The sequence below is a fragment of the Cygnus atratus genome, chromosome 2 (assembly GCF_013377495.2).
Source record: "Cygnus atratus isolate AKBS03 ecotype Queensland, Australia chromosome 2, CAtr_DNAZoo_HiC_assembly, whole genome shotgun sequence".
NCBI lineage: Eukaryota > Metazoa > Chordata > Aves > Anseriformes > Anatidae > Cygnus > Cygnus atratus.
The window spans coordinates 377,656-395,637 of record NC_066363.1 but is presented as its reverse complement, the minus strand read 5'-3'; the positions used below and the strand labels follow the sequence as shown (position 1 = coordinate 395,637).

The following is a 17,982-nucleotide window of genomic DNA, read 5'->3' as shown; positions in this document are numbered from 1 at the left end:
CCCCCCCCCCCCTCCCGAGGGCAGGGTCGCCGCCGGGCCGGGGCTGCGGCGGGGAGCGGCCGGGGCCCGTCGGGGAACAAAGGGGCTGGCACGGCGCGGCCCGAACAAAGGGGCCGGGGGCGGCCCCGAGCTGCCGGGGCCGTGGTGCTGGGCCCCGGGGCACCGGAGGCCGCGTGGCCCCGCGGTGGAGCCCGCACGGTGCTGAACACGGGGCAGGGGCAGCCCGAGACCCCCGGGACCCCACTCACACCCCCGGGGCTGCATGGAGCCGAACCGGACCCCCCCGGACCCCGTTGAGCCCCCCGGGGCTGCGTGGAGCCGAACCAGGCACCCCCGGTCCCTGTTCACCCCCCCCCCCAGGGCTGCATGGAGCTGAACCGGACCCCCCTGGACCCCGTTGAGCCCCCTGGGGCTGCATGGAACCAAAACGGGCCCCCCCAGCCCCTGCTCACCCCCCCGGGGCTGCATGGAGCTGAACCGGACCCCCCTGGGCCCCGTTGAGCCCCCTGGGGCTGCATGGAACCAAAACGGGCCCCCCCAGCCCCTGCTTACCCCCCCGGGGCTGCATGGAGCTGAACCGGGCCCCCCCCGGCGGTTCTGGAAGCTGCACCGGTGGTGCCAAACCGTGGGTCTTGGCGCTGGCCCCGCCAGAGGTGCCCCTCAGTGCCCGGGTGCAGGAGGCCGGGAGCAAAGCACCGGCACGAGGCGAGGCTGGAGGAAGCCCAGGGACCGCGTGTGGCCATGGAAGGGCCCGGCTCTGTGGGACCAGTGGGGACGTGAGGACACGGAAGCCCTGCAGCCGCCGAGGTGGCGAACGCACCGTGTGCCAGCCATGCACGGGGACGAGGAGCGGCCACCCCGGCCCCTCCGTGGGGAGCACGAAGGGCAGAGGGGTGCAGGGAGCCCCGACCCCAGCGGGGGAAGCCCCTCTCTGCCAGCTGTGCCCAACGGCACGCTGCTCGGGGTCCCGGCACAGCGGCGCGGCCGCAGGACAGGCACTGGGGCACGGCTGGGACCAGGCCCTGGGCGCAGGCTGCAGCTTGCTGGTGCTGCGCACGCCGCGCTCGGCGGCGCCGGCGGTTGGGTTGGGACACCCGCTGCAGATTCCTACGGAGCCGTTGCCCAGACCTGCCTCGCTGGGGCCGGGCCATGCGGCAGCAGCCTCATGCACGCCTGCGCTCCCGGAGCAGCTGCTGACGCCTACCCGGGCCTCGGCGGATGGCGTCACAGGGGCAGGGACGGGCAGGACGAGCCCTTACGCCGTCGGTGTCCCCATGTGGCCACGGCCGCTGCTCCGTAGCGCTGATAGGAAGCACGTTCATCTCTGCAGGAAGGGCAGAGGCAGGCAGGGCTGGTGCCGGGCAGGCTCGTGGGGGTGCCGGGAAGAGCCGGGCCCTCCTGCACCGCCAGCACACCCTGCCCCGTGTGTTAGCACCCACAGGACATCGGGGCGTAACGGGGAACGTGCTCCATGGGGCAAGGGCAGCCTGGGGCCGGTGACTCTGGGGTGAAGGAATCCTCCCGCCGAGGCGTTTGTCGGGAGCTGGGGGGGTCGGGCGTTATCGCTACCAGCCTGGTGCAGCGCCGTGGGGGAGGCCAGTGTGAGAAACAAAGCTGTGTTTTTGCAGCAGAAGGTGGTTTTGCAGTGGAAAATTCCACTAAGCTCGCGTATCCAAAAGTGATTGTGCGGCACAGCAGTGGGGAGTACGTTAAGCAGATAAGGGGAAGGTCCCACTGTCCCAAAATAAGGAGGATAGCTAAGAAAAACAGGATGAGCAGTACGAAATAAGTAAAAACAAGAATCACGGGCCCTCTAGTCACAAGAGAAGAAGGAAAAAAAGGAAAGGGAGAAATTAATGGCTGGTCAAATAAAATTGTACCTATATGGTATAGAAGTGCGTCAAGTAGGTTGTGAACCTGCAGTACTCAGCCAGTGAGGAAACGGGAGAAATCAGGTGTCGGGTAACAGGGGATATAGGGTTATGATAAACTTGTACTGTGCGCTCCTGCTTGCAGGACGCCCGCCATTGCAACCATGAATAAAGCAGCTTCACAGAAGGTCCTGTCTGAGAAAACTGAGATTTCTCTCACACCAGGCCCCGCGCCGCTAGCTGTGCTGCCCCCGCAACCTCGAGCCTCGGCTGCGGTTGCAGTTTGTGGCTACACCTCTCGGCTTCACCCTAAGGCCCTGAGGGTGTTTTCAACCCCAACCACTTCTTTCCCTGGGTAAGCGAAGGCCCAAGAGCATCGGCCGTCCCCGGGATGCAGTGGTGAGGAGCAGCAGCTCAGCTCCCGGCTGCGGGGAGGCTCCCGGCGGGCACCAGCAGGGCACGGGTACGGGCACCTCGGCACAGCCTAGGAAACGCAGCTGCACGTCCCCATGCAGCCAGCCAAGCACCTCCGGACCCACTTCGTGCTGGGATCCCGCCCCAGCACTACCAGTAACGAGGGGAAGCGAGCCGTCAGCCAGTGGCCGTGGGAAGAGCAGCAGAGGCCTCGGGATCTCGTTGGACTGCGCTGGTGGGGACGGCGTGGATGTGAAGGCGCTGGGAGAGGTGCGGAGCCAGGGCCTGCGCCGAAGGTGCTGTTCGCAGAGCCAGGGCCTGCGCTGATTTGAAACCTGCAGCAGTGGAAGGAGCGGAGGGCTGTCAGAACCGGCTGGTCAGCGGGAAACGAGCCCACAAATGGAACAAAGCACAAAGCAGCAAAGGGCGGGAGCAGCCCCCCCCCCGACCCAGCTGCTGGGAAGAATCCTCCCGGCTTTAACAGGCACGGCAAGTCCGCGGCCCCACCGGCTCTGCCGACAGTCCCCGGCGTTTCCCCTTTCGCTGCTGAGGCTTTTGCCGAGAGATGCAGAACCCAGGAAGCCCGCTGCAGGCAGCCCCGCCAGCAGCACGACTCCAAGTTCAACTGCAACAGCCCGCGAGGAGCAGAGCACGTGCAGGGACGGACGATACGATGGGTGCTGCGGCCGCTTTCTCCCACACGCTGGGGGCAGCCCTGCTGCCCCAGGACCCCAGCTCTGCCCCGCAGCCCCTGCCCTCAGCCCCTCTGCAAGGCCTCGGTGCCCCAGGCTCTGCCTCAGCACCACGGGGCCGACGGTCTGGCAGGGAAGGAGGCACGTGGCCGGGGAGCAGCTCTCGCCTCGAGGATCAGGAAGAGCTTGAGGCCGGGTCAGAAATCCAACTGCCTGCCCCCAGCCCCGCTGCAGCGCAGACCGCGGTACCGCACCGACGCTTCCCGGGAAGGAGGAGGCCGGAAGCTGCTGTGAGAAAGCTTTTATTTTAAATAACCTCAAAAAAATAGAATTGCAAGGACCTGAAATGTTGCTGGAGCGTGATGCTAGGCGGAAGGGAGAGGGCGGCGCGTCTGCCGGAGGGGAGAGAGCAGAGCCGAGCACTGCGGGCTGGACGCCCGCCCCCTGCCCGGGGACAGCTCGGGTGCCAGGGACCCCGTGCCCAGCAGCTGCCACCCCTCGCACGGCCCCGCCACCACCGCCCGGATGCGTTGTTAGCTACGAGTGCCTTAACGAGGCTGCAGCTCCGGCAGGGACCGTACCGGTGTCCCCTCGGCGTGATGGCGAGCTGGCACAGCCCCAGCTGGCCCGGCTCCGTGGGGCAGGATCTGCCCAAACCCTACGGGGCAGAGAGGCCGAGGGCCACGCGGATCAGGCACCGCCTGCTCCAGGGGGGCTGCCCGGGGCCGCGTCCAGGCGGTTTGAACACCTCTGGGGATGGAGACCCCACCGCCGCCCTGCGCCGCCTGTGCCAGCGCTCGGGCACTGCATGGCGAGAGGTGTTTCCTGACGCTGCAGGCCCGGGATGCACCCCCCAGAAGGCAGGGGAGGAGCGCCCCAGGAGAGCGCGGCACGGCGCCAGGCACTGGTAACAGCATCCGATGTTTTCAGTGAAGGTCTTTGCCAAACCATTGTAGCAAGGAGGCTCTGCAGCCGAGCAAAGCAAGATAGGGTTCTACTGCCATAGCTGGGGCTGAGGACTACGCGGCTCGTGGCGCGAGGGGGAGCAGCGGACAGGCGGCTTCCCTCGGGCGCAGCAGGCGCGATTCGTTTCCCCTTTCATGCGAAGCGCGCTTCCAAGCGGGAGCAGCTTTCAGGCCAGCGGTTCCCATCCCTAAAGCTCTGCCCCCGCGGCCCTGCCCGGCCAAGCAGCTCCCCCGCTTCCAGCCCGGGAGCGCGAGCGCAGCCGCGGGGCAGCGCCGGGCAGGCTGCAGCCACCACTCCCCGGCGCTCCCGGGTTATCTATGCAGAATTAGGTGAGTACCAGAAAGAGGTGCTAGTCAGAAAGGTTATCCACAGAGCAAGTACAGAAGCAGAAGCTACATTCCCCGACCCACCCCCCCATATTCACCCTGTAACACCCCTCCAGGCTCAGAGGAGATGCTTATCTTATCTGCGGTCCGTTGCGGATGCGGCGGTGAGGCACGGCCCGCGGTGGCCCCCAGCGCCTGGCTGCGCTGACGCTTTCCCCACCGCCACCTCCTCCGCTCCAGCCGCGAAGCCGCGGGCTCCGGACCGAGCCTCGCTGCCCAGGGACCTCAGCGCGGGGTCCCCGCGAGGCAGGAAGAGACCCGGTACCGCATTTCGGCAGCTTGCTCGCCTCCCCGCGAAGCTGCTCCTCCTCTGCCCACACCGGCGGACAGCCGACAGCGGGTCTCGGCTCCCCGTCCCAAAAACATCCCGCAGAAGGACACCCAGTCCGAAGACACGGACGGAGGGCTCTGGCAGAAGCTCTCGGCCCACCGAGGCCTCTCTCTGCCCCACGCCGGGGTCTGCACATCGCAGGCCTGCAGCCCCCAGGGGAGCCTGGAGCCAGGGCCCAGCAGATGCGCCTCTGCCTGGCCTCCTGCTCGGCGGAGGCGACTTTTGAGCCGACGCGCAGGATCCTCAGCTCCTCCCCGCTCCTCGCCGTCCAACTCTTCGCAGGCAGCCGCCAGCAGAAGCCAGCACCGCAGACCCGCAGTCCCGGTAGCGCCTCCTGCTCCTCAGCTCCACCCGCTTTACAAATTTGGTATGTTCACAAGACAGAAAACGCACACGCAGCGTCCGAGTCCAGTACTGCTTCGTGACCAGTTCGGTGCATCCAACACCACCTCCGGGGTGCTCCGCTCGCAAGAGCGTCCTGTTCCCGTGAGCCACCACAATCCTCCCGAGCCCCCACCACGTCCCGGGAGCCCCCCCCCCAGGTTCTGACTCGCAGCTTCCCCTGCGTCAGGCCCTTACAGCCTCCGCACCGTCCCCGTTTGGTCAGCAGTCGGCTCCTGGCGTGAGCTACCCCCTGTCCAGGTTTGGTGTCCGTAGTGCAAGAGCAATGAGGCCCAGTCCCTCGCTCGGACGGGTTCATGGCAGCCCGCGCGGGTGCGTTACAAGCAGCTCGGGCACGGTGAGGTTTTCTCTTCGCCATGCGCTCTCTCAGGCACTCTCAGCACTCTCTTGTCCTCGAAGCTTCTGCCGCAGCCGCCGTACTTGCACCAGATCTCGGCGCGGCAGTCGTGCTGGGGCTTCAGCAGCAGCTGCCTCTGGCTCACGCAGTCGGCGCAGCAGCACTGGGGCTGCAGAGTCGGCTTCCCGGCCAGGCCTTCCCCGCCCTCGGCGCACTTACAGGGGCACTGCCCCGCGGGCGCTTCCTGCGGGTGGTGCGAGCCGGACACCAGCTGCTGGTCTTCCTGCATCAGCTGCAGAAGGATGTCTGCTGCCCCGGACGGACTCTCCGCTCTGTTCGGGGGCTGCGCTCCCGGCCGAAGCTCTTCCCGAGGCAGCGATCCCTGCGCGGCCCCCCGGGAGCAGGGCGGCAGCAGCACGCCGGGCGGCGCGGAGCCCTTCCCCAGGGGAGCGCCGGCGTCGGGCTCGTCCCGGTGCGCGGGGCAGGCGCCCTCGCAGCAGGAGGGCGGCACGCCGCCGGTGTGCGTCCTGCGGTGCCGCAGGAGGTGCGCCTTCTGGCTGAAGCCCTTGCCGCACTCGGCGCAGTGGAAGGGGCGCTCCCCGGTGTGGGTCCGCTGGTGAACGGCCAGGTTCACCTTCTGACGGAAGCGCTTCCCGCACTCGGCGCAGGCGTGCGGCCCGCTCGCCGGCGTGGCCCTGCCGGTGCAGCTGCAGCTCGCCGTGCTCCTCGAAGGACTCCCCGCAGAGCGAGCAGGGGTAGGGGCTGCCGGGGTGCGCCTGCAGGCTGGGCGGCGTCTGGCCCGGGCCCGGCTCGCTCTGGGGCTGCTCCACGACGTGCACGCGCTGGTGGACCCTGAGGGAGAGCTTGCTCTTGAAGCGCTTGGGGCACTCGAGGCAGGTGAAGGGCTGCCTGCCGGAGTGGGTCTTCTGGTGGGCGATGAGGTTGGGCTTCTGGGCGAAGCGCTTGCCGCACTGGGTGCAGGCGAAGGGGCGCTCGCCGGTGTGCGTGCGGTAGTGCGTCACCAGGTTTCCCTTCTGGTTGAAGCGGCGGCCGCAGACGCCGCAGGTGAAGGGGCGCTCGCCGGTGTGGATGCGCTGGTGCGTCACCAGGTTGGTCTTCAGGCTGAAGCGCTTCCCGCAGACGTCGCAGCGGTAGGGCCCGCGGCCCCTGTGGTTCTGGCGGTGCTTCACCAGCCGCTCGTACTGGACAAAGCTCCTCCCGCACTCGGGGCACAGCCAGGCTCTCCCATCCAAATCCTTCTCCTGGGGAGACTTGGCGGACAGCTCGTCTCCGGAGCTCTTATCGTGCTCGGGGCACTGGAAGGCCTTCTGCCCGACGTGAGTCTTCTGGTGGGCCACCAGGGAGAGCCACAGGCCGAAGCTGTTGCCGCACTGGTTGCAGATGAAGGGCTTCTCGGCCCCGGGGGTGGGCGGCGCGGGGGCTGCGCCCTCCCCGAGGACGGGCTGCACCCCCAGGTGCCCCAGGAGGTGCGGGCCGGGGCTGAAGCCCGCGGCGCAGCCGGCCGGAGCCTCCGCCCCAGGGCCGTGCTGCGGCCGGAGCAGGGCCACCTTCGGGCAAAACCCCTCCCCGCACTGCACGCAGGGGAAGGCCTGCTCCCCCAGCGGGGCCTGCTGGTGGGGCAGGAGCTGCTCCTTCGGGGGGAAGCCCTTCTCCGTGCACGAGTACAGCTCTTGGTTCTCGGGGATCTTCTGAACAGGCAGCGGCGGCATCGGGCTGAAGGCGGCCTCCTGCTCCGGGCCCCCGGGCTGCAGCAGCGTGGGGGCGGCCCCGAAGGGCAGGGCGGGAGCCGGACCCCGGCCCGGGCACCTCCGCTGGCGCGGGGCGTGCGTCTTCTGGTGGGCTTTGAGGGACACCTTGTCCTTGAAGCACTTCTGGCACTGCCCGCAGGGGTAGGGGCGGACGTCGGTGTGGGTGCTCTGGTGCGTCACCAGGTTGGTTTTCTGGGTGAAGCGCTTGCCGCACTGGGTGCAGGCGAAGGGGCGCTCCCCGGTGTGCACGCGGTAGTGCGTCACCAGGTTGGTCTTCTGGTTGAAGCTCCGGCCGCAGAGGAAGCAGGTGAAGGGGCGCTCGCCGGTGTGGATGCGCCGGTGGGTGATGAGGTTGGGCTTCTGGCGGAAGCTCTTCCCGCACTCGGGGCAGACGAAGGGGGTGTCGTCCTGGTAGCTCCGCTGCGGGGCTCGCAGCTTCGGCTTGCCGGAGGCGCCGTCCTCCTGCTCGCCCCCGGCCAGCGCCTTCTCGTTGGCGGCGTGGATGCGCTGGTGGGCCAGGAGGTTGGCCTTCTGGCTGAAGCTCTTGCCGCACTGCGTGCAGGGGAAGGGGCGCTCCCCCGTGTGCACGCGGCGGTGGGTCAGCAGGTTGGGCCGCTGGCTGAAGCTCTTGCCGCAGTCCCCGCACCTGTAGGGCTTCTCCCCGGTGTGGATCCTCTCGTGCGTGATGAGGCTCTGCTTCTGGCGGAAGCCCTTCCCGCACTGGGCGCAGCGGAAGGGGCCGCTGCCGAGCTGGGGGGCCCAGCAGGCCACCCGGGACGGGAGCGGGCTGAGGCTGGCGGCGCCGTCCCGCTCCACGCCCGCCCGCTCGGGCGCGCGCTGCCCGCCATGGAACCAGCGGCCGGAACCGCCGGCGCCCGCCGGGTACAGCTCCAGCGAGCCCGCGGCGACCCCGGGCTTCTCGTCGGGCTGCTCCACTTTGCTCGTTCGCCCGGGCTCAACTAGATTCCTGGAAAAAGGGAATGACCTAGGCTTTAATTGGGAATTATTGAATTTCAGCTCACAGACTTTACTCATAACACTCTTTTTTTTTTTTTTTTTTTTTTTTTTTTTTTTTTGTCATTTGAGCAGTGTCCATGACCATGGACAGGAAATGCCCAACAGCAGCTCTGTGAGCGAGTTCCTCCTGCTGGCATTCGCAGACACGCGGGAGCTGCAGCTCCTGTTTTTTCGGGCTCTTCCTGGGCATCTACCTGGCTGCCCTCCTGGGCAACGGCCTTCCATCACCGCCGTAAGCCTGCGAACCCCGCGTCTCCACACCCCCATGTACTTCTTCCTCCTCAACCTCGCCCTCCTCGACCTGGGCTGCATCTCCACCACTCTGCCCAAAGCCATGGCCAATGCCCTCTGGGACACCAGGGCCATCTCCTATCAAGGTGTGCTGACTTTCCACAGGTCTTTTTTTTGTATTTTTGATGCAGCAGAGTTTTCCTTTTTTTTTTCTTCACCATCATGGCCATTTCCGAACCGCTACGTTGCCATCTGCAAGCCCCTGCACTACGGGAGCCTCGTGGGCAGCAGAGCTTGTGCCCAGATGCAGCAGCTGCCTGCCTGGGGCAGTGGCTTTCTCAATGCTGTCCTGCACACGGCCACGACATTTTCCCTGCCCCTCTGCCAAGGCAATGCTGTTTTTTTCTTCTGTGAGATCCCCCAGATCCTCAAGCTCTCCTGCTCAGATGCCTACCTCAGGGAAGTTGGGGCTACTTGTTACGCAGTTTTTTCTTTAGGTTTGGTTGTTTTGTTTCATTGAAACATGCTGTCCTATGTACAGATCTTTCAGAGGCCTGCTGAGGATGCCCTCTGAGCAGGGCCGGCACAAAGCCTTTTGCCCACGTGCCTCCCTCACCTGGCCATGGGCTCTCCCTTTATCAGCACTGCCATTTGGTTGCCTACCTGAAGCCCCCCTCCATTTTTCCTCCCCATCATTTTTTTTGGGACCTGGTGTGTCATTTTTTTGTACATCGGTGGTGCCTCCAGCATGAACCCCCTCATCTACAGCATGATCAAACCATTGGAGCTGATAATTTCAACTGATGAAAACTGATTCTAGTTTAGTATTTTACTTATTAAGGAACTGAGTTATTTCTCTTTTGAGCATGACACTAAGTTGGTATCTGGGCAAGTTGTGACCCTTATGTACAGCATTTTTGTCCTGGTTTCAGGTAGGACAGAGTTAATTTTCCTCCTAGTAGCTGGCAGGGTGCTATGTTTTGGATTAGGATGAGAAGAGCGCTGATAACATGCTGATGTTTTAATTGTTGTAGAGCAGTGCTTACACCAAGCCAAGGACTTTTCAGCTTCTCGCTCTGTCCTGCTAGCGAGCAGGCTAGGGGTGCAGCAGGAGCTGGGAGGGGACAGACCCAGGACAGCTGACCCAAACTGGCCAAGGGGTATTCCATACCATCTGACGTCATGCTGAACAATATATAGGGGTGGCTAGCCGGGGTGGGGGGGGCCGGCTGCTCGGGGATAGGCTGGGCATCGGTCAACGGGTGGTGAGCAATTGCATTGTGCATTTTTTTTATTTTTCGTACATATTATTTTTTATTATTATTATTATTTTTTTATTTTTTATTATTATTATCCTTTATTATTATTATTTTCCTTATTATTATTATTATCATTATTATCACATTTGCTTCCACAATAAACCCTTTCTATTTATCCAACCCATCCAAGTTTTCATTTCTTTCTAATTCTCTCCCCCATCCTAGCCAGGAGGGGGAAGGGTGAGCGAACTTTCTCTACAATGATTTCGTAGAGGTAAGAGGCTTCAGGTAATGTTGATGCCTGCTTTAACACTGAATTTAAAACATTGATGTAAGGCCTTTACCCAATTTTAAGAGTAACCTAAATCCCTAAACCTAAATGCTACTCAACACCCTGCAGGAATCCACTAGTCTAATGCCTGAAGACCATGCAAAAAACTCAGCCCATAGCCCATTCCTTGATTTACTCTGTGGTGCTCACCCTAATCCCTACCTTCAACACCAGCATCTCAGAAAAATCCTAGATTAAAGCCTAGACTTCTAGGCAGCTTTAGAAAGGAAAAAACTATTCCACAAAAGCTTGCCCATAACCTAACCACAGACCTGACACCCTAAAGCAGAACAACACATTTGCTAAATTTCTAACCCAGAAAAGTGAGCCCTTAGTCCCAAAGAGACTAGAGAGCTCAGCTCTGCCTCAGGATGTCCTGCCCCAGCAGGAGGAATGTGACTGTGGCAGGGACTGTGAGGTCACTTCTGTCTCTGCAGCTGATAGGGCAGCAGCAGGAACGTGTCACGGAAAGGGACTGTGAGGTCCCTTCTGTCTGTAGGTGGCACGTCAGCCTTGGCTTCTCCCTGGGATCGGCACTTTGGGGCTGACATGTGCCAGTGGCCCTGCTAGGCCAGCAGAAGGCCCCTGCTTGGCATGCTGACTGTGGGATCCCCTCTGCCTCCATCCCCAGGAGGACCCAGACAGAAAGAAGGCCCGCATAGGGGTTGTCCTGTCCCTTCTGCTTGAGTCCAGCACTGGACAGCACGAGGCACAAGGCTTGGCTGTGTCTAGCCAAGAAGCTGCAAGGCCAGCAGCAGGCCCAGGGCTTGGGAGATGCTGGTGAGGTGACTTGTGTCTGCTTGGCTGACAGGCCGCAAGGAGCCTGATGGGATTTTAAAATGCCTACTTGAGGAGTGGTTTCCACCTGATGGAGCTTTCTTTGGTAGTAGGAAAGAGCAGGAGAGAAAAAAACTGCCACAAAGTGCACCTTGGAAGGGTGGCACTGGCCACGAGGAGGAAGAAATGTCCCTCAAAGGGTAGTGCTGTACAGTTACAGAGGTCACTAGGCCAAAGAGATCAGACCTCAGAGCTTTTGTGTTTCAAGGACACAGCTGGTGACTATTTGATGAGAGATTGGTGAAAAATGATGGAAATGCCGGGATGAGAGCAAGGTGGTGGACAGAGATGGGTGTCTGCAGACTTCAAGGAAATAGGGCAAAGAGTGGGACAGCAGAGGAAAGCCTGCAGAGGAGAAGGCAGAGGGTGCTGGCAAGAAGGGAAGGCCCCACAACAGCCCTGACGTTTTTGTCCCTTTGGCTAGAGCTTCTGAGGAGACGAGATATAGTCATTGCAATGGGGCCTCACTGCTTCCTTGATACCCTGTCAGGGGTGGGGAGCTACCTGTCATACCATGTTTTCTCGTGTGGCATCACACTGCCCACCACATCATACAGAGCCCAAGAAGAGCCATGAGCCAGACGTGGGGGTGCAGGATCTCCCCTCCCAGTGGCTGGGGTCAGGCCTTGGCCCTTCTGCTTCACCAAAACCAACCAAGACTTTTCTCAGCACTGCACAGCGCTTTGCCTGTCTGCAATCATGGCCTCCAATTATCTGCCCTAACAAGTCCCTGGGGAGGCTTTCTTAGTAACAGCCCTCAGTGGGGCCCATTAATACTCCAAGTCACTTCAACTTTTCCCTTCTGACTTTACTTTCTCAAGCAGTTGCATCATTCTCCTCTCAGTACCAGAGCTTCATTATGACTCAGGGCACCAAAATACACCACGGAACTCAGGAATGCAGAAATCCTAAGCAGCCCATATCTCTCCCACAATTTTCTTCAGTCTTCAAGACTTGTGCAGCTAATTGGAGAGCTTTCATGCCCATGGTAGTAGTAAGGAGGAAGATTTCAAAGAGGCATCTAATAGAAATCTTTCCTCATTTTAAAGGCTGAATTTTGTTGCATGTTCAGTTTGGAGCCATCTTTTCCTGTAGATATTGGTCACTTGGGTTACTTGTCTTTGAAGCCCTGCTTCCCCTAGGAAGACAGGGTTTTTTCCTATTTAAAAACATGCCAGCAGGAAACATGCTGCAATTTTTTAAAAAAAAAAATGCCTCCAAAGGCATTCCTTTTTTTTTAGCCTCCAGTGATGTTTACCTTCCCAAAAGGATGACTGTACATGAACTATTTTACACTGATTAATGGAAAATTCAAAATAATTGTGTTAATATTAACCCATATCATACTACTCAATGATAAATGATGAGCTTCTTCCTAAGGAAACCATTAGACAGACTGCTGAGAGATGGCTGAGCTGGAACTCACTGAAACTCAAAGCAGCAACTGGGTTGGTGAGAGCGGTCTGAATGATCAAAGAGTAAGGGAGGGCAAAGCCAGGAGAACCATGGGAAGTGCATGGGTCCAGACAGGCAGCTGGAAAGGGGACATCAGCAGGGTCTGTGTAATCAAGTCAGGTTTGAGCCTGAAGATGAGGGAGCACACCATGATAGACAAAGCGATGACAATGCAAGTACAGGTGAACACCAGTCTAATTTCTTCTCCTGTGCTGAATATAGATCATGGAAATTCATTTCTCTCATGATAGAAATTACACTTCAGTGAGACTTTTGACGGAAGGGATTGAATCATTTGAGCTGATGAGTAGTTTGCTTTATTAGTTAAGGACTAAAAAATTACTGGTATTCAAGGCCGAGCTTTGCTGTCTGACCATAAGCTAACCAGGGAAAACCTCCTGTGGCCCCCTTTGTGTTTGAGGCACTTCCCTGGACTGCAGTGTCAGAAAAGACCTGCAGGAGACCGGAGCCCTTTGGGAAAATCAGGTGGAGCCAGGTGGAGTTCCCAGGGCACCTCCACTGCCAGCAGTGGTCTTTGTCCCTGTAACTGCAGCCCAGCCCAGCACAGGAAACCCCTTCAAAGACCAAAGTCTTCTCCAGTGGTTCCTGGGCTTGGACCTACATTTGAAATGGCCATTGGAACACTCCATGATGCTGGCTCCCTTATTCCTGCTAGACACTTGAACATCCATTTACCTTCCTGGGTCATCTTTAGCAAACTCAGGCTGAAAAACTCAAGTATAGCTTGCTTCAAAAGCTGAGCCAGAAGCCATCAGCTTGCCCCACTTTGGAAATGGTCCCTGTCCAAACTGAGGTTTGAAAGTGAAAAATGTGAAATGACCCGTCAGGTCAATGCGCAGAGTAAGGGAAGTCACACACGTATTGTGCTGAGCAGCAGAAGGCAAAAAGCACTGCACTTGTGCCTCAGAGTAATCAAGGAGACCTATCCAGTCCATCTGTGAGATAAAGCAGAGGAAGACATCTGAGTTGTGTCCTAACATGAAGACTGGATGTACATCCCTGGTGAAGGACTGTCTTTTTGTGCCATCACCAATGCCTCCTTCCACCCCACCTTGGGGTTCCTGCTACATCAAATAAAGGGCACAACAGTCCCACTCCTGGGCTCTTCACCCCACGGGGCAGGGCCAGAGGGAGCACCTCCGCTCAGCCCAGGAGATGCAGCCACTTGGCTTTCAGGTGGGCATCCCATTTCCCTGGCCAAGGCAGGCACTTGGGGGAACCAGGAGCCAGCAGCCTTTAAGGGGTTGCTGCCGTGAAGTTCCTGTTGTGCCAGCAGCTTGAGTGGGCAAATTTTGTCAGGCATGAGGATTGGCCATTGAAGCACATGCCAAGAGCGCTGCACTGTGCCAGGGCAAGAAAAAGGCAGGGCCTGAGGGCAAGGGGGGCAGCAGGCCAATGCCTGGGCTTCCTGCAAGACCACCCATGACTGAGCTCCCTGCTTTTCCCTGCAGAGCACCGCATTGGACTGGCCTCAGCAGTACGTGCTCCACCAGGCCACTCTGAACTGGGCCAATGCTGGCCAATGCATCAAGACCATACCCTCAAAGGAGGCATCTGGAGAGAGGCTCTGGTGCAGGCGTGCTGTAGGGCAGAGCCCCATTCCCCTGGTCTACAGTCAAGGGTCTACAAACTCCAGCTGGGTCTGCCTTTTCACACCACTGAGCTGGCAGGTGTCCAGAGGCAGGGAGCTTTGTGCCCTGGCACCACTGCCTGGCATGAGCCTGGCCCTAATGCTTTCCTGCCACAGCTTTTGAGTGCAGGTCCAGCCACTGATTGCCAGGCTGCTGTAGGCATCAGCCTGGACTGAATGCCCCCTGGGCCCCCTCCTGGCTGCCCATACAAAGGGCTTTGGGCTAACAGCAGAGCTGGCCAGTAACTGTCCTGTGCCCCTGCAGACTTCTCTGGCCTTCCTTATTTCCCCAGCCCTGTCCTCTGCAGCACAGCATGCCAAGCCCTGAGTGAGGCCTCCCCTGCTGCTCCAAGCTCCCTGACTCTGCTGGTGCCCTCATGCCGGGAGAACTGCTCCCAGCCCAGCACTCCCAGCCCAGGCCACCTGTCTGTCCCCATTGCCTCCCGACCCTATTTGCCCAGTTCAGCCCTGAGGCATTGGTGGCCTGAGCAGTGAATCCCCTCTCATCCTCAGACCTGGGCTGCAGGGCTCTGGGCACGGCCAACACAGCCCCAGTCCCAGCAAAAGGCCCGCAGCCTCCTGCTGGGCAACAAAGCTTCTCTGTCAAAAGGGTACCCCAGATTTCAGCAGCCCAGAATTAGCAATGAGCATACTTGTTCAGGAGAAATGGAGGGCCTTGCTTGTCAAGTCACATTCTGAGCTTATGGTCTCTACCAGCTCTGGGAGATCCTTTCAGGGCGTGCAGATCTGCCTTGCCGCGCAGTGGCCTGCCCCGCTGCCCCAGGCCAGCCAAGAGCCCTGGCCCAGGCACAGCACACCACTGACCTGCCTAGCCTTTCATGTGGTGGCCCAAAGCTTCCATCTGGGCCAGCACTCCGGAGCATTCTGATGGGGAGCAGCCTGCCCTCATCTCTCCCCAGGCACCCTGCTCCCAATGCAGCCTTGCTGCTACAAGGCCTGAAACTGTGCAACTGCCTGCTGATTCATCTCACTGGGCGGTCCGTTTCTTCAAAGCACAGGAGCACCAGAGGCAGTGTCTCCCTCCCAAGAAGCCCCGCCTGGCAGTCAAGGTCCCCAGAGCTCAGGGAGTCCTGCACCTTCTTTCTGGAGCTAGGCCCCAGTGGCCAGCAAACATTTGAACCCCCTCGTGCTGCTCAGCTTGGGCTGTGCCCAGCTTGCCAGCTGGAAGCCTCTGGCAAATGGCAGTACTTCCATCAGGAATCTCATGTGTCTCAGTCCTAGATCCCCAGACAGTGCCTCTGCAGGGCCCTGGGTGCTCGTGAGCTGCTGAAGGGCAGGCAGAGAGGGTCAAGTTAGCCTCACAGCTGTGACACTTCACCTGAAGCTGGCCTGTGACTCTCCTGACGGGTACCAGGCCTCCTGGCTCCTCACCACCCACTCCATGCTGCAGTGCCAGCAGGAACAGCCCCAAGGGCTTCAACTGGTCTTTCAGAGGACAGCTTTCTTTGTAAAATCAGAGGCTGAAGAAAGGACACACTACTTTGCTCTGTGGCCATTTCAGCCTGAACAGTCAATGCCCTGCTCCATGCTGCCCTGCTCTGAGTTCACCATGGCAGATGGAAAGGTTGAAGCACAGAAAGATCGGTCTCCCCTGACTTGGGTATGTGCCAGAACCCTGAGCAGAGACTCATTGCAGGATGAATTGAAATCATGTCCAGGGAACTGACATGGGGCTCTGAAGACAAAGCTCCTGAGCTCGGAAGGCTCTTAGGAGCCAGGGAAGGAAGCACGTAAGTGGAGACAGAGCATGGCATTCTGACCACTGCCCTGGGCCAAGGCTGTTTCTGGAGGCTCAGGCTCAAGGAAGCCCTGAAGGCTGACCCCAGAGCTGAAGGGCATTTACTGTGGCATTTGCAAGGGGGGCCTGCCAAGTAATGCTGAGACGTAAGGAGAAAGGGGAAAGCCAGCAGAGATCTAGACCCTGAACGGGGCATTGTAGGCAACAGGCCTCTTGTGCTTACCTGGGCAGAGGGGCTGGCCCTGTGAACCCTGAGGCACAGGCCTTTCTGGACCTGGGGATTCCCCAGGCTGCCTGACCAGGGTCTCCTGCAGCTTCATAAGGCCCCCTCCATCTCCTGAGCCTGCTGGACTTTGCCCCAGCCCGGGGGCTGCTGGGGAGGCCCAGAGCCGCCTTTGTCCCAGCAGCTGCGGTGCCTTGCCTTCTGGGCTGTGGTGGCCGTGCCCAGAGCCCTGCAGCATCCTGCGGTGGGCACTGCTCTGGGGCCACCCAGCCTGGGCTGCTTCTGCTGGGTACCTGGGGTAACAGGAGGTGAGGGAGAGGTGGGCAGGGGCTGGGCTGGGCTGAGTGGCAGTGCCCGGCAGAGGGCACCAGCAGCGTCCAGGGAGCGGTGGCTCAGCATGCAGGGGAGGGCTCCAGCAGGGCTTTGGTGCTGCAGAGCCAGGGCTGGGAAGGGAGCCCAGAGCTGCAGGGGCATGGGACAGGAGGCGCTCTGGGGCCCTTGCTGTTGTAAAAACCCTGGGCAGAGCAGGAAGGGAGCTGCCCAGGGCATTCGTCCCCTCACTGCAGCCTGCCAGGACCTGCACGGCAGGCTCTCACAGGAGCTGACTCCAGGCCAGGCTCTGCCCCGTGGCTCACAAGCCCTGCAGTCTTGCCTCCTCCTGCCACGTGCTGGCATTCTGCGGTGGTTGCAGCAGAGGGGACCCTCAGCCAGCCCCTGCATGGTGGGCCTTTGCCAGGGTGTCAGTCGCCCCGGCCTCTCCAGGCCCCTCCTTGCTGCTCTCTGATGCACGCAGCACCTCCCGTGCATGTGCCGGCCAGCACTCTGCTGATGAGGGCCAGCTTGCGGCTGCATGCAGGGGCAGGGAGCTCAGCATGGCCCTTGCAGCCCCCTGCCCTGGGCCTGCCCTCCCCTGCCCTCCCCACGGGCCCTTGTCTCTGCTGGCAGAGCGCTCTTGGCCCTGTGCTTCCTGGCCTCCCCTCACCTGCGCACAGCTGCTGCCCACTCAGGCTGCTGGCACGGAACGTGTCCTCACAAGCAGCACCACCCCTTGGGCTGCTTCTCCTGGCCTCCCCCAGAACTGCCTGGCTCCTTGTCTGCTGCTGGGCCCCACCTCCTGCACCGAATAATGCATCCCTTGGCTGTCAGGCTCCCCCTCCCTGCCCTGTGGGGTGACAGAGCCAGGGTGGGACAGGTTACCTTTATTTGATGTAGTTCTTGTGTAATTGGCATTGGTGATGGCACAAAAAGACAGTTCCTTCACCAGTGGATGTACATCCTTCTTCATGTTAGCCACAACACACCTCAGCGTCCCTTCACTCTGCTTTATCTCACAGATGAACTGGATTAGGTCTCCTTGATTACTCTGAGGCACAAGTGCAGTGTTTTTTTTGCCTTCTGCTGCTCCAGCACAATATGTGTGACTTTCCCTTACTCTGCGCATTGACCTGACGGGTCATTTCACATTTTTCACTTTCAAAACCTCAGTTGGACAGGGACCATTTCCAAAGTGGGGCAAGCTGATGGGTTTCTGCCTCAGCCATTTGAAGCGTGCTATACTTGAGTTTTTCAGCCTGAGTTTGCTAAAGATGACCCAGGAGGTAAATGGATGTTCAAGGTCTAGCAGGAATAAGGGAAAGTATCTCATGGTTTCCCAATGGCCATTTCAAATCTAGGTCAACCCAGGAATCCACTGAAGAAGGGGTTTGTCTTTGGAAGGGGTTTCCTGTGCTGGGCTGGGCTGCAGTTACAGGGACAAAGACCACTGCTGGCAGTGGCTGGTGCCCTGAAGAACTCCACCTGGCTCCACCTGATTTTCCCAAAGGGCTCCGGTCTCCTGCAGGTCTTTTCTGACATCTGCCGGTCCTGGAAGTGCCTCAAACACATTTCTGGGCCACAGGAGGTTTTCCCTGGTCCTGCTTATGGTCAGACAGCAAAGCTCTACCTCATACCCAGAAATTTTTTTAGTACTTAATAATAAAGCAAACTCATCAGCTCAAATGATTCAATCCCTTCCGTTAAATGTCTCACATGAAGTGTAATTTCTATCATGA

General features: G+C 60.0%; 1 protein-coding gene across 1 annotated transcript; it reads right to left on the bottom strand.

The window, feature by feature from the left end:
* Positions 1-5,379: 5,379 nt before the first annotated feature.
* LOC126913217 (zinc finger protein 271-like) lies at positions 5,380-9,040 on the bottom strand. The gene is made up of 3 exons (XM_050709287.1): positions 9,033-9,040; positions 5,876-8,135; positions 5,380-5,781 (listed from the first exon to the last, which is right to left on the bottom strand). Exons 1-3 carry the CDS (start codon positions 9,038-9,040, stop codon positions 5,380-5,382), a joined length of 2,670 nt encoding a protein of 889 aa, XP_050565244.1.
* Positions 9,041-17,982: the final 8,942 nt, after the last annotated feature.